The sequence below is a fragment of the Meleagris gallopavo genome, chromosome 2 (assembly GCF_905368555.1).
Source record: "Meleagris gallopavo chromosome 2, MGAL_WU_HG_1.1, whole genome shotgun sequence".
Lineage (NCBI taxonomy): Eukaryota > Metazoa > Chordata > Aves > Galliformes > Phasianidae > Meleagris > Meleagris gallopavo.
In genome coordinates, this window is record NC_139405.1 from 104,985,957 (window position 1) to 105,009,723 (window position 23,767).

Genomic DNA, 23,767 nt, shown 5'->3' on the forward strand with positions numbered 1-23,767 from the left:
CGTTGGGGATGGCTGCTCGCTCCACATCCGATTCCCTGAGCTCGGCGTGAGCTCCCGCGGTGGGAGGTGCGGAGCTGTCCCTCGGGATCCGTCAGCACCCCGAGCAGAGATCAGCCCAGGTTGGGAGGCACCAGAAGGATAGAACCGTAGGATGGATTGAGTTGGAAGGGACTCTTCAAGGCCATCTGGTCCCATTCCCTGCACTGAGCAGGGACACCCGCAGCTCCGTCAGTGCTCGCAGCCCGTCCAGCCTGACCTTGAGTATCTCCAAGAATGGGGCACCACTGCCTCTGTGCAGCTTGTTCCACTGCTTCAACATCCTTGTTGTAAAAAACATCTTCCTTACATCCCATCTAAATCTCCCCTCTTTTAGTTTGAGACCATTTCCCATATTAGTGTAATATCCACAAGTAGAAGGGAACCCTGAGGATCATCAGGTCTGGCCCTTGGCTCCCCACAGGTCTACTCAAAATTGTGTGTGGGGGTCGGTCTCTGTTCCCAGGTAATCAGTGATAGGATGAGAGGTGATGGCCTCAGGTTGTGCCAGGGGAGGTTCAGAGTGGATATGAGGAAAAATTTCTCCTCAGAAAGAGTGTTGCTGCAGTGGCACAGCTGCCCAGGGAGGTGGTGGGGTCACCAAACCTGGAGGTGTTCCAGAATTGCAGAGATGTGGCTCTGAGGGATGTGGGCATGGTGGGATGGGCTGAGTTTGAACTGGGTGACCTTAGAGATCTTTTCCAACTTGAATGATTTAATGAATGTTCAAACCCCATGGTTGAGGGCAGAAAGGATTTCTTCTGGGAGCAGATTGCAGGGACTTGGCCTCAGTGCAGAGAAACCATGGCGAGGAGTGTCAACATGTGTGCCCTTCTTCCCCTATGGCCTCCTCATTGGTGTAGAGGATGTGGGGGTTATGCTGTGGTTCTCCCTTAATCCCTAACCCAAATGGAACAGGGGAGTTCAGCACTGGAGTTTCCTTCCCGCTGACTAATTAAAATGGAGTGACGAGAATAATGTATGCTGCTTTTGTGCCTTCATGTGGGTGGGAATGGGTTGGGGAAGCTGCCAGTGCTTGTGTGCAACATGCAGGTTGCTTTTCTGTTTTCGTGGTCAGAACTGGCTGGGGAATGGCTAGGGTGACATTTTCTCCTCGTCCTCCCAGTTGTGCAGGGAAAATCTGGTTTGCTGTATGGTCTCACATCTCCAGCAGATTTAACCATTAAAGTGTTCACCTATAGAGTGCCCTTCTAAGATCTGCTGGTTTTTTGTTTTTTGTTTTTTTTGTTTTTTCCCCTCATTACTTTCCCTTACTGCCCCCTTTATTAACTTTGAAATTTATTTTCGGGGAGAAAAAAATTTATGTGGTATTCAATCCTTTCACATCGTGACTTTTCACTCTCTATCATTATCTTCTCTGCATGTCTTAATGTATCTTTTACAGCAGGAATTAGATGGGTTTGCATGATTATAAATAATGTATAAATGTGCAACCACACTAACAAACGGGCTATTTCCTTCCCCTTTTGCCCACAGTTTCTTTTGCAGCCCCTTAGGGGATGCCTGCCTGCCTACCTACCCCCCTCCTCTTTAATCCCGGTGTCACCAAAAGTATTTTGTTTTGTTTTTATGTACATGTAAAAATAACCACAGGATTCCATATGCAGAGGCTTAACAAAGAACATACAGAACTGGATCTGTGGTAAGAAACTATCTTGACACTTAAGATTGCTTGTTACGGCATTCATCTGTCTGCACCAATTAATAGGTCATTTATATGCTTGTCTGTGAAATTTTCACCTCCTGTTGCAATAGCATGGTTGTCTTTTTTCTTAATTTCACTTATTTCTTTTCCATGAAGGGGCATGAGCTGACCAGGCTCTGTAATCTGACATTCTTTTCTGGCTCTAGTAAACATTTTCTTTATGGTACTGTATGGTACCTCTCTTAGGAGGTGTTGTCTTCTGATTGCTGCTGGAATGGCATCTGAGTTATAGGATCCCCACTAGAAAAGCAATAGCCAATCCTTACTGTGAGTTCACTCTGATGAAGTTGTTAGATGGAGTCTTCTTGAGTTGGTGCCTGAAGTCTTTGAAAAATACATTTCTTGAAGGTTAGGGGGACAAAGCTTTTCATGGCCATTTGAGCTTGGAGTTGGATGGAAATGAGGTGTGGTTAGATACAGCACATCTTAAATGTTTTGGTGAATTTTGATCTTTTAAATTCAGTGTGTTGGCTCTTCTAATCAGTGCTTGCTTGCTTCAGTATGAAAGAAGAGACTTTCATCTGAGCTGTGTTGGCTGATTCTACTGCTTATCTTAGTGTTCAGGTAGTTCACTTTCCAGCTTTTTTTTTATTGGTCATGTTTCCTTTTCTGTAGTTTGGAACAATTTTACTCTTTATGTACTTCTCTTTAGGTTCTAAAGTGTGGCTTCAAACATGGATTTCCTGTCAGTAGTTGTGAAAGAGTGGGCAGCCTGTGGGAGAAAGTTGTCAATGAACTGAATGTAACGTGGTTGTGTTTAACACTTTGGTCTTTTTACTATTTGCCTGTTTGTTTTTCCAACATGTCTTGAACAGCTGCAACCAAAGCCGTTGCCTCACATGATCTTAAAGGGAAGCGTGGAATAGTTGAGGTTGGAAGGAGTCTCTCAAGATGATCTAGCCCAACCCTCAAGGTTTGTGAGGGTTTAGAGGAATACGGTGTTTAATTTTTCTGACCATAAGATGGGCCCATGTAAACATGTATACATCTCTGTAACTTTTTTTGACCAGCTGATACTAGCAGAAGGCTGACAGTGAACTCTTTCATATCTCTCGCTAAGTTTGCATTGAAGGGAAAGGAAAACCTTTTTCCCTTTTGGGCTTGTAGAATTTAGGTCCCAAACATCTGAGAAAAAGCTTTCAATCTTGAGATTAATAATCCTGCTCTGATTAGTGATGCCTCCACCTGGGAACGCTGATGGAGCACTTTGGGTTTCCTGATTCAAGCAATATTTCTAGATTTCTATTACCTTACATTACAAACCATAATTCTTTTAAAAGCACTTGGCTAGAGACTGGATATTACAAATCCATTGCTCTAAGCAATTACAAAATTGCTCTAAGAAAAAAGACTCATGGCTCTGTCAGCTTTTCTCAAGCTTTAGCCTCTAGTTCCAGAGTTTTCCTGCAGCAGATGGATGCAATATGCTGAATCCCCTTAGTGCTCTGAGGAGTGGACCCAGCCCTGGGAATGACTGCTGTTTGATTTGGCTCTGTAGGCAGAGTGGAGCTGGCAACACAGCACTATTTAGCTACCTGTGCATTTCCATCTTTTGCAGTATGTGGAGAAAGAGATGGGCAAAGAATGCTGTCTTGTGGCTGATATATGGTGGTTATGATGGTTTCTGGAGTGCAAGATAAGAAATGTGTGTCTCAAATGGGTTAGAGATGATGAAAGTTGGCAACAGCTGGGCTATAACTACAGGTGTGAGCACAGCTAGCAAAGCCATGAGTGCAGCTCGTAGGGCAGAGCAAAAGTCTTCAGTAGTGCAGGTTGGGACTTGTGTATTGGTGGCAGTGACTGTTTTGTTTTTGTTTTGTTATTCAGCAGAAGCTATGTGGCCGTGCAAGTAAAGATGCTATCACTGAGAACGTGCTGGTGGAGTTTGAGTCATGAGAAGCTTGGTTTCAGTGTGGTCAGTGGTTGTAGTCTCACGTGGTTGTAAGTTACAGTGCAGGGTTTCTCTGAAAATATTTTATTCCTAGTAAATAGATTTCTGCCTTTTCACCATCATTTTCAAGTGGAGTTTTGCACCATACCTCCTTTTTTTTTTTTCCCCGCCAGAAGGTCAGAGGGTCCCCTGACCATTTTTAGTCTTGCACACAAGAATTTTTAAGCAATTTTTCTGATGGTGTTTTTGAAACTAAAGCTGTAATCAATGAGAGAACTTTTTTAATATATTCTATTTGTTGTGTTTTTTTTTGTTTTTTTTTTGTCTTAAGCTACCTGACAGAGGAAGAATGTAACCTGGCTGCTGTTCTATCAGGATGGAGTCAATTGTGTGGGAATGCGGTTAAACATCTGAATACCTTAACCTAATGCATGGTGGTAAAGCAAGATGCCTCATACGTCTGTCTCAAATGCATCATCTTCAGGACTGAGCTAACAATGCTGTGCACTGAGAGTTTCCCAGTTTTGAAGAACCTGAACCAAGACTGCAAATAACTGCCGCTGAAGCAAAATCAGGAGGCAGGAGAAGAGTTGAAAGATCTTTCTGGCTGGGCTCAGGAGCTGGCCCCATTCACGGCGTGGAAGGATGGCTGTTAGCTGGATGTTCTGCTGCTTTTGGCTTTTGGATGTTTTGGTGGGCTGCACAAGAGGGCACAGTTTATTTTCTTGTGAGCCCATCATCCTGCGGATGTGCCAGGATCTGCCTTACAACACCACCTTCATGCCTAACCTTCTGAATCACTATGACCAGCAGACAGCAGCATTAGCAATGGAGGTAAGGCTGTGTGTTTTTGTTTTTTATCAGCATATATGATTTTGGCCTTTAATTGACAGATGGTTTGTAACATGAGCTAAGAAGATACTTACATTAGAAGTAAAAAATGAAAAACATCTGTATTGTTAAATATAGAAACAAACACTACTTGCAAAACATACATTGTAATATGTAGTAAAATATTCTGTGACTACAAAATTTGCTTTTTTAGTATAAACTGAGTGAAATAGACTGGATGGGTTAGTATGTTTCTTGAAATATTTGGTCCAAGAATGTATATTTTGAATGGTCTGTCAGCTAACTGAATGCCAGGAAAATGGTGTGCTGAGCAAAGGCTGGAGTTCTGAAGACTTCGGTGGCTTTGTAGAACTTGGCCTTTTCTTACTTTGGTGTGGAGAAGATGTGAAACAATGAGACGGTGAAAGTAATGGAAATTGCTAATTTGTTAGCACTGCTTTCTTTAGCTACGAGGAAATCTATTGTCTTCTAGACAGTTTAATTAACGTGTTTCTGTTCTATATCCAGGCAGAGAAGCTTTTATACTTGCACTTTCTGTGTTACAGTGGTACCTTAGTGCTGCTACCATTATCCCCCCGAATCTGTCTTGGTTTTATACATAATCACCTTCACTCAAAAAAATAAAAACAACATAAAATTCTCTTGATATTGTCTAACCTTTCTTTGGAGAAGTTTCCTGATGAGGCTTTAACCACGTTTTCTCTCTCATTCTCTATGATGTGGTTTATACAAGACTTACAAGTTCACTTCAGTCTGTTCCCTTCCTGCTGCTGCCTGTACTTAAGGAGTTTCCTTGTTTGCTATTCTGTGTAATGGAAGATAAAACTGATGGGCTTACAGAACATTAGGCATGTCTCGCTTTCAAACAGCCTATCCAAATATTTCCCTGTGTGATTTCTGCTAATGGATTTCTTGTATTTTTAATGTGTTCTGGAGTCCTTGCTGGTAGATGGACCAGGTGGATTAATCATATGTTTTTGTCTTTTGAATGATCTTCCCAACAGTATAAGATTATCTAACAACAGCAATTAAATCAATATCAAGCCAATGCTTTATATAATGCTTCCATGGAAGGGATATGAACCAGACTTGACAAGCTTTTTACTGCAAGAAGGAAATAGAGATTGTTACCCTTAAATTTGCTGTGGTTGAAAGAACTGTGTGGACTTGCATTTCAACTGCTGATTTGGATGTGACTAGGGCTTCCAGTTATGCTAAATGCACAGCAACAGGAGCAAAGTTTGTTTTAGAGATGATCCTGGTAAGCTCTGAAGGCCTTTGAAAATCTTCCTGTAAGAAGAAAAAATGGAGCAAATAAGGAAGTTTAGTACAGTACATAACTAGTTGTTAACTCTTTAATAGAGTTTATTTCCTAATTGAAAACTGGAAGCTAGGATATTAAAGGAGTTGGAGAAATCAAGAGGGTTGAGGGCTTCTGAGACTTAACTTGAAGAGAAGTGCTGATAGTGGGGTTGCATTGTTGCTGAGTGGTGGTAGAATTAGATGGCTACCAGTAAGATGGAAATACAGAACAGTATCAACAGGTTGACTTAAAGCTGAAGCCAAACCAGAATCAAGAATTGTGAAGAAGTCGATTACATTTGAGCTGCACTGGGACATAAAATGGTGGAGGAAATGGAAAGTGATAATTATATACTGGGTAGAATAATATTCATAGAATGGCCTTAGTTGAAAAGGCCCACAATGCTCATCCAGTTCCAACCCCCTGCTGTGTGCAGGTCACCAACCAGCAGACCAGGCTGCCCAGAGCCACATCCAGCCTGGCCTTGAATGCCTCCCAGGGATGGGGCATCCACAGCCTTCTTGGGCAACCTGTTCCAGTGCCTCACCACCCTCTGGGTGAAAAACTTCCTCCTAAGATCTAACCTAAACCTCCTCTGTCTCAGTTTAACACCATTCCCCCTTGTCCTATCACTATCCGTTCTCATTTGTTGCATTAATGCTGGTGGTCAGCTTGTTTTCTTGTATTTGTGTATTGAAATATCAGCTGAAAGCCTGACAAAACAGTAGGATAGCAAAAAGGAAAATTAGACACCTAAAATAATTAAGAAAATAATAGACCAGCCATTATGGTGGTGGTCTGTAATGCTGTCATGCACTGATAGCTGGTGTGTTGTGTGAAGTTCTGGGCTGTCCCAAAGAATGCAGTGAGGCTGAGGAAGGTCGCAGAAGAACAGGAGCAATGACCCCAGCTTCATGGAAGTTCTCTCAGGTGAAGAACTATGGTTGGACTACAGTGGGTACTTTAGCCTAATTTTTAACAGCTACTATCATTAGTGGCATGCAAAGGTTTGTAGGGGTGGAGTGTCACTGTCTCATCCAGCCCAGGAAATAGGCCCTAGCAAATGAAGTTGGTAGAAGCTAAGGCAAAGCAGAGATTGTTCAAATAGTTGCAGAAGAGCTGTGAAATTCTTAGAGAATACTGTGGTTGTGAACACCTGGAGGAGACTCAATGAGAATGCCAAGGATGTTGACTAGATAGAAAGAAAAAAGGAAAAAAAGAAAAAGCCAAGAAAATTGATGGAGACAGAGAGCATAGGGGGCATTTAGGGAACATGAGGTGTGTCTGTTTTGCAGAGTGCTTTGTCTCCTGGTGACCTAGTGCTTAGGGAAGTCCCTAAAGGATGCAAGGCTGACCTATTGCCCATAATGTTTCCCTGATGCTTCCCCAGTGTGCAGTTCCTGAATTACAGATGCTAGAGGCTATCTCTCTGCCTGGCCCCTTCTAGAATAGTTTTATGGAGCTGTTTGACAACAAATTTCTCTACACTGTTGTATGAATACAGTACTGATTCTACCCTTTAATGAGAACTAGCCACCATTTAGGGGAGCACTTTTTCTCTGAACAGTTCTAAATGATTTTCCTCCTAGTTTCATTCAACATCCTTTTGTTGGAGTATTGTGCAGTGTTGTTCTGCAGTTAAACCCTCTGCTGCACTTGTGATTTCTGGAGACACTCAGGCTTTTCCTCTCCAATTTGAAGTCTTCCAGCTGTCTGGGCTGGCTTCTTGCAATTCCACTGCTTCAGCCCTGTAAATACATTAGTTATCCTTCTCTGGTCCTTTCTGTAGCTCAGTCCTAGCTGAGGTGCAGAGATGAGAATGGCACACCACGCCAGATGTGAGCATGCTGAGCATTCGTAGAGAAATAATGAAATGCTTTTTGCTCCCAAAAATGACCAACATTGTGGTGACTCTTCTGGCTTTTGCTTCACGTTAAACCAATGATTTCAGAGACCTGTCAAAATATCACTTTTGCTTTCCATAATAGTCTCTTTAGAGCCACTGCTGGAAGCAGAACAGTAGATTATAGGGGCCCACAGGCTGAGCCAGAATTGCTGTTGTAATTGCTCTTATCTTCATAAAATAGCTTTTTGCTAAGGAGAAAGAAACAGATGAGAAGTGAACGTTACTTCTCTGCAGTCTGTAACACAAAGCTCAACCTCATAGCATAAATCAACTTGCGTGAAGCACCGTGTTGCAGCAATTCAGATAATTCCAGCTCAGTGCCACAGCCATTCTTAAACTTAGCATGGGAGCATTTGGTGTTGTGGCTGTGTGTATAGCACTGCATTCTGCCAGTGTAATTAGTGTAGGCCAGTGGCTTCTGCCTGGGGATGGGCTGTGGGCTACCTCTGGTTAATGAGAATGAGGAGGTGTGTACTGGGATGCCATATAGAATTACTTAACTACTTAGGAGCTGGGTTTTGTTGTTTTGTTTCTTGCTTTCTATAATCAGAGTTGACAAGGGCTTCTACTACAGTAAAGAGTACATGTGAAGTAAAGAGAATTACAGCTGTTGTCTTTCCGTCAGCTGAACTCATCATACTTTTCTACCCTTTCCATTGGTTGCCTTTTGGAGGATCTGTTCAAACCTTACAGACACTTCTTTAAAAACACAAAAATCAGTAAGTTTCCTTTTTAAGCCTTTATGCTAATATGATTCCTTAATTAGAATAAAGGTAAGTAAGTCATTGGTGTTGTCTTGTTATATTGCAGCAGTGTTAGAGGGGATGGAGAGGAGATGCTGTGTGCAGCCGGGAGCTGTCCTGCCCGCAGTACTGCACAGCAGGGCTCCGTGCTGGCCTTCCTCTGCCTGCTCCGTGCTGCCACATGACGCGTTGGAAGGTATTCTGACGGTGTTCTGTTATCTGTAAGCAGGTGGTTCTTGCAGTAGCTATCCAGCACAGTGTGACTCTGCTGTGCTGCTGAATCTTGCTTCTTTATAGGGTCGTGATGACACACAGCATAGCAGTTGGTGTTGCACTGCCCTGCTGCCACTCTTCTGTTGCGTTACGCAGATCGTGTGCTGAGTGAGGCAGTGGCGAAGTTAAATATTCCCCTGAGGAATCTGACCTTGCTTACCCATCCTTTGAATTATTATTGCTACAGTGTGAAGGATTATCTTCCGTCCCTTTTTCACTTAATATTCTTTTGGCCTTGAAGAATTTGCTTATATGTAAGAATGGTAAGCTGTATTTTTTTTGGCTGCCTTAACACAATTTTTTAGGTGGTCATTTTTTTTTAATAGAGAGCATGTAACTGTTGGTAATTTGCAAGTTGGGAGCATTTGTTAGCAATGAAAAGAAGCAATTTAATGTGACGATTGCCAGCCACTTTGCAGTTAAATTCACATCAGTGCTTCCTGCTCCTTAGTCTGATTTCAGTGGGACCTCACAAATGCTCCTAGGGATCAAAGAGGCTTTAAAGGACAGGAAGCAGATAGAGATGAGGCCTGAAAGGGCCCCTGTGGGTGTGTGCAGAAGCTTTGTCTTCTGGGATTATATTGGAGGTGGAATGCTCCAGAAGTGCAACGATGCAGTCACCATCTGGGCAGAGGAGATAACATGCTGTTATTTTGCACTTTCTCACAACTTCCATTTCCATTTTGCATATCAAAAAACAGCAGTAGGATAGGTAGGGATGCACTATGGCCAGACTTACTGATGTGTGGGTGAGAGATGCAAGGGGGAAATGGAGAAATAGTAGTACTCTGCAGCTGATTCACCTTTCTGCAGTGTGAGAGAGGTAGTCAGAAGCAGTAACATTGAACAGAGAGTCTGCCACAAGATTTGCGTGCCTTTGCTGGCTGCATTTCTGTTCGTATAACTGAGGGGTTTTTGTGACAGTATCGTTTTTTGTTTGGATTTTTTCTTTGTGTCTCTTCACCATGATGACCTTTGGAGTCTTAAGAATTATGTTTTTGGTTTTTCTTTTTTTTTTTTTTTTTTTTAATACTTAAAATTGATGAAAAGTAGGCCCCGAGAATACTTAAGGTAGAAAGAACAGAAGTGTTCTTCTTGTGTTCTTGTCCTGCTCTCAGCACCTGGGATAGAAAGGAGCATTTTTCCAGTATGTCATGTGTTATTTTTCAGTGATTCATTATAGTTGTATTTTTCAAACAGTTTTTCTATCAGGCATACATTACTACAGAATTCAGGCAGTTGGATTTTGGTCTCAACAAGGACTATTGTCTCTGTGTTTGATTTTCATAAGAACCGTGGAGAAGCGTGCAGAAATCACTGACCTTATGTATGTGCTTGATGGCTGCCTGCTCTGAGACTGGGAGTTCATGCTGCCCTGTTCCTCTTTTCATGCTTCAGAGTGAATTTTATTTCCCACTAAGCGGCAGGGATGGGAAAAATACTGGGGCCCTCAGCACAGGAAGGATGTGGAGCTTTTGGAGCAGGTCCAGAGGAGGGCCACTAAGATGATCAGAGAGCTGGAGCACCTCTCCTATGAAGAAAGGTTGAGGGAACTGGGATTGTTCAGCTTGGAGAAGAGAAGGCTCCAGGGAGACCTCAGTGTGGTCTTCCAGTACTTGAAGGGAGCACAGAAACAGGAGGGGGAACAGCTGTTTGCGAGGGTGGATAGTGATAGGACAAGGGGGAATGGTTTTAAACTGAGACAGGGGAGGTTTAGGTTGGATCTCAGGAGGAAATTTTTCAGCCAGAGGGTGGTGAGGCACTGGACCAGGTTGCCCAAGGAGGCTGTGGATGCCCCATCCCTGGAGGCATTCAAGGCCAGGCTGGATGTGGCTCTGGGCAGCCTGGTCTGCTGGTTGGTGACCTGCACATAGCAGGGGGTTGGAACTGAATGAGCATTGGGGTCCTTTTCAACCCAGGGCATTCTATAAATTTAGGATGGAAGATCCTAAATCCTTGGATGGGGCCCTGGGCAGCCTGGTCTAGCATTAAATGGGAGGTTGGTGGCCCTGCATGTAGCAGGGGGTTGGAAGGGACCATAATGCTCATCTAGTTCCAACCCTGGCCATTCTGTGATCCCTTTCTAAACCTTGGCGATTTTCCTTGGCTTTCTGTAGTCTTCAGCTCTGCACTCCAAACATACAGAAATGTAAGAATGCAAAGCTAACGGAAAAGTAAATTTTAATTAGCTACTGTTGTGTAAGCATCCTAATCTTACATTTTAATTTGCAGTAAGGATTAATCTTCTCTTTAGTGTATAAGATCATGATGCCTGCAGAACAATGGAGTTGTGCATGATCATAAGAAAGCAAGCTGTGCAGCAGCTCATTAAACCCGACTCTTTCATTAACTGTAGATTTTCCTATTCCAGATTTTTACCTTAGAAATAACCATGTAAACATTTTTAGATTACTTTATTGTTAAACAAGAATGTTGATCTGAAAGCTTGAATCTCCAAGATGACCTTGCAGAGTGCAGGCAGAGCTATGGCGTTTATAACAACGCGCTGCTTAGAGATTCCTGCTTTTGGGAAATCTGAAGCTTGTCTGTTTGAAACCCACCTGTTTATTATTTCAGCTCTGACCTGAAAAGGGTTTGACTGTTGTGCAGGGGTGGAAGAAATCCTGAGTGGGCAAAACCAGTTTGGGTAAGTGGAGTTGTACAGTGCCAGGGAGGGCTGTACAAATGTTAGTCTGCTCTGACCTTTTGTTCACAACAGGAGGCTTCTGAGGATGGTGTTTCTTGCAGGTCTCTTATTAGGGCCATGGATCCTATCCTTTTCACACTCACATCCAGTGAACATCAAGATGAATGTTGAGTATTCAGTAAAAATAAAGTGTTCAAAATCTCCAGACAGGAGGAAAAGCTGAATAGGAGCTAATTTATGTTCAGTTAAAGGACGGGGCTGCACGTGTTTATGTGCATGGAAGTTGCCAGAGGCTTAAAGAGGGAAGAATGGGAAAGAGGCATGTTTTGGGATAGAAATCTTTTGTGTTTTGGCTAGGAACTTGAACACCAGCAGAGTAATGTCCAGGAGCAGATTTCATTATTCAGACAAGGGATGACTTTCAGGTTGTTGTTGCGTGCAGTATTACATGTTTGGGAGCGTGCTGCAGTTCTGACAGCTATTAAGTACAGCCTTAAAGAGGACAGTCAGTGCGGGGGGATGTGGATCCAGATTAGCAAAGTGAATGCATTGGGAACAGAATCACAGAATGGCCCAGGTTGGAGGGGACCTCAAGGATCATGAAGCTCCAACCCCCTGCCACAGGCAGGGCCACCAACCTCCCCATTTCATACCAGCCCAGGCTGCCCAGGGCCCCATCCACCCTGGCCTTGAACACCTCCAGGGATGGACGGGGCATCCACAGCCTCTCTGGGCAGCTGTTCCAGCACCTCACCACTCTCATAGGAAAGAACTTCCCCCTGACATCCAACCTTCTGGGTCTCCTGGTAGACCTGAATCACACTTCAGCATGTGGTCCATTCTAGGACAACAAAATGATGCTTGTTCAGTGTGAGCAATCCCAATGCTAAGTCTGATTTTTTTTTTTTTTTTTTTTCCCTCCTGGGGCCTCACTGCACTTGGAGAAACGTAATGGAGATATTGCAGTGCTGTGTTTTACAGAGCAGCATGGAAGAACAGAGTACCAAAGAGTACTTTCTTTAGTACAAGGGTTAAAGCTTCTGCAGTGTAGATGATTGGTGCTCACGCAGCAGAACTAAGCAGCAGGTGTTAGCAACCCTTACTTTCCTTTGCCTGGCTAACAGGCTTTCTCCAGAGAATAATTTCAGAAATCAAGTTTTCTAGTCTTTCATGTTTGTTAATGAGAACAAAATGCAGCATGATTATTTTCAAAGTGTGGACTAATAGTGAGAAAAATAAGAGTAGAGTTTTTGTTGTGCTGTTCCATTGATCAAGTACTGCCTGTGTGTTGAAGATGAGCACTCACCATCTTCATATTTTCTTAAGGGAAAGACGAATATGGAACAATATCCAAGCAGAAATATAGAAACAAAGTTTAGCCTTAATAGTTTAGTACAAAGATATTGTAAAAAAAGCATTAGTTTTATGTAATGATCCGGTTTAAAGTGAATGATCTACATCTTAATCAACATCTATTCACAGTGGGCTTGTTTTCAGGGTCATGAAGGCAGATGGCTCTCCGTTGTGGCTAATTCTGTAGCATCTGGTGGAGGCTTAAAGAGGAATTATCAGGAAGGGCAGAACACATGAATTTATTTTGAATAGTTAAATGACAGTGTATTTGGTCATTAGTTGTAGCTTTAGATCTACAAGTATAAACTCGAACAAAAGAGTGCTGTGCCAGAATCTAAGGGGAACGTTGGTCTTTTCATTCATCACCTCCCTACCACAAATGTAGTCATTCATTTTTTTTTCTCTATCTTAATCATTATCTACCAGCTGATCCCATGGCATTTGCCTCTAATGGAACAAAACCCAGGTTTATATTGGATGCTGTCATAGTGTAGGTTAGTATTTGTTAGTGACAAGACTTAGCCTTATGTCTAGTAGTATGTGCAGCCCAGACAAGGAGGTAGGTGTGCTGTATTAGCCCTGCATTAGCCCTGTGTTAGCTGCCTTGTGTTCTGCATGTGTTGGACTCCATCCCTCAGTGGGGCACAGATGTGAGAGTACCCCATCTAGAATTGAACCACTGCTTCTGTCTGAGTTCCTGAGAGCTCTTTCTAGTCCCCTTTTGCATTCTCCTGACACAGAGCTTAATCACAGAATCACAGAATGGCCTGGGTTGAGAAGGAAAATGCTCATCGAGTTCCAACCCCCTGCTATGTGCAGGTCACCAACCAGCAGACCAGGCTGCCCAGAGCCACATCCAGCCTGGCCTTGAATGCCTCCAGGGATGGGGCATCCACAGCCTCCTTGGGCAACCTGTTCCAGTGCCTCACCACCCTCTGGCTGAAAAACTTCCTCCTGAGATCCAACCTAAACCTCCCCTGTCTCAGTTTAAAACCATTCCCCCTTGTCCTATCACTATCCACCCTCACAAACAGCCGTTCTCCCTCCTGTTTCTGTGCTCCCTTCAAGTACTGGAAGGCCACACTGAGGTCTCCTTGGATCCTAATCTTCTCCAAGCTGAACAATCCCAGTTCCCTCAACCTTTCTTCATAGGAGAGGTGCTCCAGCCCTCTGATCATCTGAGGTTATTTAGCTGTTTCATGTCTACCTTCTTAGCTGAAAGCTACATTGAAAGCTCTTAGTTTTCCATCCTTTTGACTTAGCATCCTTCCAGAATGTGTTTTTCCTGCAAGAAGATGGCAGTGATAAGTGTAATTGCAGACTTCTGAAAAGTTATGTGGTTTGGTGATGGTGTACTTCTCATTCTGCTGGTCACCTGGAATTGGTGCTTTTTTTCTTATTTTCTCTATTTTATGGTGATTATTCTGACTGTAGGATAGTTGGATTCAAGAAGAAGCCAAAGCAGACCAATAAAAGAATAAGTATAAAATAACTTAAATGCCAAAGAAGAGTTGCCATAAATTGTACAACATTGTCTTGCTGGTATGGCTGCGCTTTCCTGCTTTGTGTTGGAGAAACTTGTGGTAATTTTACAGAATTTTAGGATGGCTTTCCTGGATTTGTATCATGTTTGTGTGAATGTGTGGCTCTGGGCAGCCTGCTCTGTTGGTTGATGACCCTGCACGTAGCAGGGGGTTGAAACCAGATGATCATTGTGTCCTTTTCAACCCAGGCCAGTCTATGATTCTATGAAGGGTTTGTGGTTTTTGGAAACAAACTGCCGTGATGTGGCACAAAGTGGAGGAGATAAGGGCTGCAAACCATCTTTAATGACAGGGGAAAGCAGTGCTCGGGAATTGGGGCTATTCTTCAACCTACCGACCTCGCAGACCTGCAGCACAGTAACGGGTCAGTAACGTGTGCTTGGAAAGAATGTATTTACTGAAGGAAACAGTCTAGGAAAAGTGTAGTTGAAGGAGGTGGGTCCGTGTGGGACCCCCAGCACGGCCGTGGGTCAGAGCGCAGTCCCAGCACCGCCAGCTCGAGGGGTTTTGTGCAGCATCCACCGTCGTTGGGTAATTCCTTTCAAGCAAACCACGTCCGGCTTTTTGTCCTGGAGGTGCAAAGACCGATCAGACCGCGTTTGTCCTTTCTGCATCGCTTGGATCTGCAGAGACCCGCTCCATCCGCATCCTCCCGTTGTCTCTTCCATCAGGTAGGACGGGAGCTGTGCCTGCCTGCTCTGCTACCGCCGTGTGTGCCGCCCCAGCCCGCTCCCCACGCCGTGCCCCCGGCCTCGCCGTGACAAAGGCTGGCATCTGCCGCCCTCCGCCTCCCCCTCCGCTCTCCTGCTCTCCCGGCCGGGTTCCCATGGCAACGGGAAGGAAATTTGAAAAGAGGAGTGGGGAGAATGGAAGCACAAAGGCTTGGCTCATTTGAATCTGAACGAGGGAGGAAGGCTCCTTCCAGTCCATCTTTGTGAGCTGGAGAAGCCTGAAATTTAGCTTTTAGAAGTTGCTTTCAATTTGTAAACTTGTTTACATTCCCTGTTTCTTGATTTTTATCGAACAAAAGTTGTCGTGTTTGTGGCACTGAGCAACGAGAAGCATCTTTTTTTTTTTTTTTTTTTAATTTGGTGAGAGAATGTGGATCAGCCATCCATTCATTTCACTTCATTTTGCTTCGTTTTCCCCTACTGGTCCAAAACCATCGTTCATGTTTTAATGTTTTTTTTGTTTTGTTTTGTTTTTTTCCTGAAGACTGAAGTTTATTACATTTTCTTAACACCTAAAGAATTGACGGTATTGTCAGTTATCTGACCTTATTGGCCATACAGTACTTGAAGGGAGTGCTTGAAGTGTATGAACAGGAGGGGAAAGGACTGTTTGTGAGGTTGGATAGTGATAGGACAAGGGGGAATGGTTTTAAACTGTGACAGGGGAGGTCTGGGTTGGATATTAGGAGGAAGTTTTTCAGCCAGAGGGTGGTGAGGCACTGGAACAGGTTGCCCAAGGAGGCTGTGGATGCCCCATCCCTGCAGGCATTCAAGGCCAGGCTGGATGTGGCTCTGGGCAGCCTGGTCTGCTGGTTGGTGACCTGCACATAGCAGGCGATTGGAACTGGATGAGTATTGGGGTCCTTTTCAATCCAGGCCATTCTGTGATTCTGTGATCTGGTGTCTAGGAGTAGCTGCTGCTTTTGTTGAAGGAGTGCCAGAATACTTGTGGCTCAGAATCAGTAGACCCATTCATCACTTCTATGCTGATGAGCATTTCTTGTGCCTTCTTCTTGTGCTGCTTTAATCCTGTCCTCCAGTCTGTACAGGTGCATCATTGTGGAGATGGGAATGCAGAGAACAACGTGGTTACAGACTTGGGCCTTTGATTTGAGTTTTAGTGCTTGCTGTCAGTTAAGGATGAAGATATTCAAAAACACAAACACATATCACGTGATAGTTAAACGCCTTTATGACACTTTATCTGCATACTTAACAAATGTATTATATATATAGATTTGCTAAAGTACAGTTCCTTTGTCTTCAGACCTTCACTCTGGCTTTTTACATGACAAAGTCTGCCTGCTTCTTACAGAAAAATAGTTTTTAACCTCTTGTCGCGTAAGTGGTCGGAATTGATGTTTTTCCTCCAACTGCACTTCTACAGAATGCAGCAGCTAAAATGCTGAAACGCCTTCAGACTCTGAAGAATGCACAGATATTTTCCTTATCCTTCCTTTTGAAATCCCAGGCAAATTACTCTTGTTGCTTTGATTTACCTTAATTAAGTGGCGTCACAGAAAGGCAACTTAATTCTTTAGATCCATCCGTTACTTTCTCTGACACAATGGGAGGCTGTTGCTTTTGTCTGAGAGAGGAAGCTTCCAGGCTTTTAAAATTTGGGCTTCTGTTCCCCTCCCACTTGGGACTGGTTGCTGTTAGTAGCCAGGGTCACAGAGGGGACTTGGGAAAGGGGAACTGAATGGAAGGCAGGGCTAGAAGAGATGCACAGCTGGCTGTTCTCCTGCAGGGCTGGCTGATTGCTCTGCTGTAACTTGTTGTGCCCATCAAAGAGGAGTCAGTTTTGATCTGCATGGTGCCAGACCTGAAATGGGAGGCAGCAGGGGCCAAGTAAGAGTGAGACCAGCACGGGGCTACTGGGCAGAACTCATCATAGAGCACTAACAGATGCACGTACATATGCTGCTCTCTGCTCTCCCATTCCTATCCTGCTTCTTTTGAGGTGGAAGGGACAGAAGGATCTGTGAAGCCTGCTCTGCCCTATGAACTCCCCATGGTTCTGTGGGCAGAAACACCTTCTGACAGCTCTGGGTCCTGCCAGGTGAGCCCTGCTGTGTCTAACTGAATGGGGCTTCCCTGCCTCGTAACCCCACACCTGGCCTTACTCGAGTGATTTTTTTCCATCCTTTTGCATACATTTATTTATAAAAGAGATTTTTGTAGTGTTAGGCAATGATTCAAACAAACAATCAGTGGGAAAACACACCCCCTCTTGTCTCATGCATCAGCCTCAATTGCTCACATCTCCAAGCAATTTAATGCAGTCTTTCCTATTCATCTGACCTTCTCTTTTATGGTTTGATCCCACTTACTCCATTCTGCACGTTCCTTAGTTGCAAACATCCCTGCAGTGTGCTCCATGCGGAACCTGACACATGGAATACATTCCCAGCGTGTGTGTGTGTGTAATTTACTGCTGGAGAGACACCTTTTGAAGGTGCACTCTAGTAGCACTGACAGACACTTGCTGATATTTGTCTTTCTTCATTCTATTTCTTTAACTGACAAAGAGTTGGGGTCTAACCCCCGGTGTTGGGGCTCATGTGTAGCCACAGAATCTTTTTCTCTTCCCTTGTTTCCTTCCAGTTGTGTCCCTTCTCTCCTCCCACTGTCTCTTGTTAATCCTGTTATTGTGCTGTGACTTGCCTGTAGTGTTTCAAAGACGTGCAGCATGGGAGCAATGTATCCTAAAAGTACGTTACTGGTACAGAGAACTGGGCACAAACTTCTGTCCTTGGTATGAAGAAACATCTGAGCCTTTGAGGGCAAAATACTGTTTAATCTATTTAGAAAAAAGCAAGCATGCTTTTAGGATGCCGGCGAAACAAATAAGCGAGGCACTGTGGGAATTCCTGTCAAATATTTATCTTGTGAATTATTAACTGCAGGGAAGAAAAATCAACTTCAGGAGCTTGGTTTGATTCTTAATTTGAGAGTTTTGTTGAGTCTTTCAGAATTGGTCGTTCAGATGCTTTTTGTAACAGCTTTTTGTCCAGTGGAAGATTGTGTCAGTGCAATTAGTGTTTTTAATTCTCCTTCCCTGTCCTCCCCTGTAGAGTTCATTTGTGACCTCATTAACACAGTGCTGAATAGAAGGGACTGTATCCCCTAAAGAATCTTAAATTTTAATTTGCAGCTGCTGTGCTTTGCCATGTTTTTTTAAAAAGCAGTTAATTATTAAAATTAAATTCAGCAACTAATTATCTTAAAGCTTCTATTTTGATCAGAAATCAGTTTTAATTTAATATCTTGGAGTAAATTGTGAGTTCCTCAGTCTTTCTCTTCTATCTTACAGCTTGCTGAAGCAAAGGGCCCATTTAGCAGCCCTCTTGCTGTTCTGTAGTTATGTAAAAGGTGTATATTGGGCTGCACAACCTCTTTGAAAAGCTTTTAAAAAAGTAATCCCAATGACTGGGTTCAGGATTTGATCAGAACATACAGAGTCACGGGGGGGGAATTATAATAAATGACAAATCTCTTTTTTCAGAGACCAACAGCTTCCAAAAATGCCTCTTCATTCCCAGTGTTTGTGTCCAGCATTAAAGACAGCACACAGGAAGAATTTCCTGCACAGTGTCAACGTGTACAAAGTTGACCCAGCAATTCAGCTGGCCTGATCACCTCTGATTTTGGTAACACCTTTGTAGTTGCTGACAGCACAGCCACCAGTGCAGGATAATTCTGCACGGAGCCCTGGTGAGGTGCACTGCTGTGTTGGCTTCTCTTTCTGTTGGCAGTGTATTTTTAATCACGTATCCAGGTAAATATATCAAGTTTCCTCAATAAAGCCTAGATGATATCATCTGCCAATGTCTCCCCAGTGAATGCTTGTCAACACTACTAAGTACTACAGCTTTCTGTTTCTTTGGTTAACAAATGGCTAAAATAATCACGGAACCAGATGGAATCCCCTATGAATCCTTTCAGTCAAAATACTCAGGAAGTGTAGTTGGCGTATGAGGGAGAGGGTAACCCAACAGCTCTGCTGGAGGAACTTGGTGAGATGGAGCAGAAGCTGCTGCTCAGCTGGCACTGGGATGGTGCAGCCTCAGCTGAGTTGGATCCTGTGCTAATAAATGCATGCAGGGGACGGCAGGGCTCTGGAGTTTGTCCATAAAATCAATCCTGCATTATTCATGCATGTGAAACAACCTGCTGAGTTTGACAATTATCTGCACCAAAACCAAGCTTAGTGTACTAGATTAATAGCGGAATAGTGGAACCTTTCTGGAAAATAATCATGAAGGAAAGAAGTAGTTGACAAGTTGTAGACAAAGGGTTTTAAATAATGCTCTGTGAATACCCTAATTTTGAGGCCAGAAGATGCAAATCTCTCCTCCTATTGAACTGTGCATGTGTCTGTGTGTTTTTGTTGGTGTATAGAAACAACAGAGGACTTCTGTCTTACTGAGATAACTGTTAAAATAAGAGTGTGCATTCTATAGATAGATTTTGTTTGCCACTCAGAGTAGTTCTCATAGTATTAATCATAGAATGGCCTGGGTTGAGAAGGAAAATGCTCATCGAGTTCCAACCCCCTGCTATGTGCAGGGTCACCAACCAGCAGCCCAGGCTGCCCAGAGCCACATCCAGCCTGGCCTTGAATGCCTGCAGGGATGGGGCATCCACAGCCTCCTTGGGCAACCTGTTCCAGTGCCTCACCACCCTCTGGGTGTGAAAAACTTCCTCCTAATATCCAACCTAAACCTCCCTTGTCTCACTATAAAACCATTCCCCCTTGTCCTATCACAATCCACCCTCACAAACAGCCGTTCCCCCCCCTGTTTCTGCGCTCCCTTCAAGTACTGGAAGGCCACACTGAGGTCTCCCCAGAGCTCTTCTCCAAACTGAACAAGCCCATTCTCTCAACCTTTTCTCATAGGAGAGGTGCCCGGCAGAGTCTCTTCTTACTTTGTTGTGGACATTCATAGGAACAAAATGTGGTCATGTAACCTATCCCCAAGGAGATGCTGATGGTAACATCACTAAGTGAGGAGTGAAGGATTTTGAATGGCTGTTCCTGCTTTCACAGAATGCTGTGAAATACAGCTCAAACCTTAACATTATTCGAGATGAATTTGCTATTACATTCTTATCTATGAAACCAGGTTTTTGGCTTGTGAGAGTTTTCACAGCAGCCTGGCTACCAGGGAAGCAGCAAATGGCTTCCTGAATCATTTGTGTGTTTCCTCTGTGGTCTTCTGTCTGCAGAAGGTTGTGCTCCTGGCCTCTAACAGTGCCATTGTGCATTCTCTGCCATAGCAAGAAGTCTTTGTCTTCAGTCTCTTGGAGCTATTGCTCTAAGGCTCTAGAGTTTGACTTACACATGTCCTTGTAACATGTGCAGCATGTGGCTGGCTGTGGGGCAATGGACTCTGGCAGGGGTATTTGCTGAAACTCACTGGAAGCTTGCTGAGACGCTGCACCTGCAAAAAGCTCACCTTAGACAAAATGACTTGATGGACCTTATAAAATTGTGTGCTGAGCCTACAGGAAGAATATTTAGATTCTGACACATAAACGCCACATTATTCTGGATCTTGTCCTGGCTCTTTACGCTGCTCCTGTTTCAAAGTCAGTGCGTACAGCTTTGAGGTGAGTTTTGTGGATAGTTTAAGTCAGTCTTAAGCCCAGACTGAAGTGGAGTAGGCTAGTGGCAGGGGAAAGGGCAGAGGCCCATTAACGTAGGCTTACTGTGAGCCTGCAGCCTGAAGTGCCTGAAATGACAACTTTAATTTGTCCTTAATTCACAGTCGTAAAGGGGACTGACAGTGACAGCTCTGCAGTGCACATTTTAAGGGAGGTGACACACTTGTTAATCTGTCAGGATGCACTTTGGCTTGAATGAGTGAACATAAGTTTTCCTCCTTTCTCATCTGAGTGGTTTGTGCTGCCTTGTAGTATTGAGCTCTTAGATATTCTGCTGTGTCAGATGCGTAAGAAACTGTTGCTGTTGGACAAGGAGTAGCCATCAAGCTTTTGTGGAACTGAAGTAGAAGTGTTCAGTATTCCTTACATAATATTTTAGAAATCCAACTGGTCTGCTTTTATTCTGCAGGGTGGCATTATGTTGTTTATTATGTGGCAGACGCTGTCATTCTGGCTGATGGAAGGAAAATCAAAAAGGCAAAGCTGCACTGCTGGGGGTTTTGAAGCTTGGCTGTGTCTTAACCGTATCTTTTCTCATGTTTCTTATTTTTAGAAATTCCCTTTTTTAAACTCTAAAGATCTTGATCTGGCTGCTGACTCCATTATGTGCTCTCTCAAGATAGTGTCAAGTCTTCTGACAAATCTTCATACCAAATGTTTTTCCTCCTTCACTCAGCATGATAAATTTTCGAGCGCTGTGCCAGCAGTGGATTTTTATACTCTTCATTCCTGTTCTCCTCAAGGAAGACAGACCTCCCTCGAGTTGGCAGAAATAGTCCTCCAGTCCCTGACGTGAAGATCAGGCTGCAGTGGCGGAGCTGAGGGAGAGGAAAGGTTGTTATCACTAATGTTCCACTTCTCTTAATGGCTATCTCTCTCCTTCCCGCAGTGACAGCAGCACTTGGAGCCTGTTTCGGCAGTCATCAAAGCATCGATCGCGCTCAGCTCGTACTTGAAAGGTTGTCTTTTTGACCACAGGATACAGAAATGTGTTATTTAAATTAAAATTATGGTTCTGTCAAGACTTATGGCCCCTGCTGTATAGTTTCTTGCTTGTCTGGGCAAGCGTGCTTTATGGTGTCTTAACTTAATGGTCTAAAATACTGGCCAAAGGGCTGCATGTTTATTTCTCTGTAATACCTTGGAATTCTCCCAAGCCCATCACAGCAGGCATATGGAGAGGAAGGAGGAAGTCCAAGCAGTCTCAGCTGTCTTATAAAAACTAACACTTCTTGCGAATGGAATTTGTTACCAGGGCCACCCATCTGCATCCGTCAGTTCTTAAAATGTAAAGATCACATTGAGGAAAAGTGCAGTTTGACAGATGGGTGCCATCTTTTCAGTGTCTTCCAAAGGAACTTTGGAATTTAAAATGAAGCAGAGACCTCTTTAAAGAACAAGAACAGATGGCTTTGCCTTTTAGTCACACAGACAGAGATAGATGTCATTTTCTGTCTTTAACTACTTTTATCTTTTATCCTACTTTGTTTCTCCTGTAGTTGAGAAATTATCCCCAGCAGTCTGTGTGCAGACCGGAAAGCTTAGGATGGGTGGCACGATTGCTGCCCTGTCATGTGGGATATTGGATTGTGTGCTTTGTAAAGGTTCACACAGAAAGTGTGGGCACATCCCTTATCCCTGCTCTGGAGGAAAACTAACCAGAGACGGCCAGAAATGTGACTCTGTTTTGCTTGTTCATGTCTTTATCACGTTGCAAAGCTAAAAATAAAATTCCTAAGTTTCTCCAGACAGGGAAGTTAACAGTGAGGTAAGCTCTTAATGTAGATTATGCTAAGAGTTCTGCCCAAAATTTATCTTGGCACTGTGCATTAAAAGCAGACTTTGACAAATAAATTAGTCTGCTGCCTTCCGAAAACAACCTGAAGTACCTCTGCAGTGGAGCTGCACTTCATAATCCGTTTAAGGTGAGCAAGTGCAAATTGTTTCCAAAAGAAATTAATTTACCCTCCCATACCCAGTGTGCCTTCCTGGCCTTTCTGCACCCATCGCTTAGATGGCAGTGGGGTGCTATCCAACTCAAGGCACAACTGGAGAACAAGGAGTTTTTGTCACATCTCCTGTGCTTTCTGAAGAGATGCCCTCACTCACTGCTCCTTGTATGCCACTGCTCTGTGCTGTCTGTGTGCACGCCTCATTTTTAGGAAGCACTCATGAGGTTTGGTCAGGGCTCTGAAGCTGGGCCTCAGTTGAAGCTGGCATCAGCAGTTTAAGCACTGCAGCTGTTGTTCAGCTCGGAGCATCAACTTGGAGCAGCTCACTGCTAATGTCAGGTTACATTTGTGAACCAGCATGACTGGGGGGTAAATGCTCCAGGAAACCTAGAGAGATTCAGAGGAGCGTGCGGGTCAGAACCATCAGAGAACAAATTGCCACTGTCTCAAGAAAACCAATTCTGCCTGAAACAGTCTCAGGAGAGCATTCACAGGAGCTGCTGTGCTGTCAGAGCCGTGCCAGCCACTCAGGATGAGAAGTGTAGTTACCGAAAGCAGGAGGCAATAATGTGTTTGCTCTCTAACTAGCAGTTATCTGAAGACAGCAACTGCAGCATTTGTGATTCTCCTGGGGACGTGGCCTGGACAGCAATGCTGCCTGGGTGCTTTGAGATACAGTTGAAGATTTTTTCCAATAAATAGCAAGCTGAATTCAAACAACGGGCAACGTGGGCCAGAAGGAACAGACTGTGTGGCTGCCCTGAGGCACTTGCTTCCACCAGAGGATTGCAGCAGTAATTGATAGTCAGAGCATCGCTCCTTTCCCACAAGCCTGCGGGGAGAAAACTTCCCTTCTTCCTTCTGTGAGTTTATGAGAATGCTTCCTGTTTGGTTTTTATATTGAGAGAAAGGAGCATCTAGCCAAGAAGAACATGAGAGGTCACCAACGTAATTTTGTTTCCATTTTACAATTGCTGCTTCCCAACAGGGCAGCTCAATGGCTACTGCTGTGTCAAATGAAAGGTAGAATGGATTCTTATCTCTCAGTGCTGTGAGAAGCCTGAAATACCACAGCTCTATGATGTAGTTATAGCTGCCACTGTTGCTCTTGCTTTGTAAGCACAAGTGAGAATTTGCTAA

The 23,767-nt window shown here is 43.8% G+C and overlaps 1 protein-coding gene across 2 annotated transcripts in view; it reads left to right on the plus strand.

Moving 5' to 3' along the window:
* FZD3 (frizzled class receptor 3) overlaps nt 1-23,767 on the plus strand; it is a 50,638-nt gene that overhangs the window by 387 nt on the left and 26,484 nt on the right. The window contains exons 1-2 of one of the 2 annotated variants that reach the window (XM_085218272.1): nt 4,469-4,487; nt 21,419-21,509. Coding sequence is in view for 1 of the 2 variants with exons in the window: in XM_085218271.1 (XP_085074397.1) it covers nt 4,299-4,487 (189 nt within the window). In the remaining variant the exon portion in view is untranslated. Of the gene's footprint in view, nt 1-3,984; nt 4,488-21,418; nt 21,510-23,767 lie in introns of those variants that run through there. The other variant, XM_085218271.1, reaches the window with a different exon arrangement.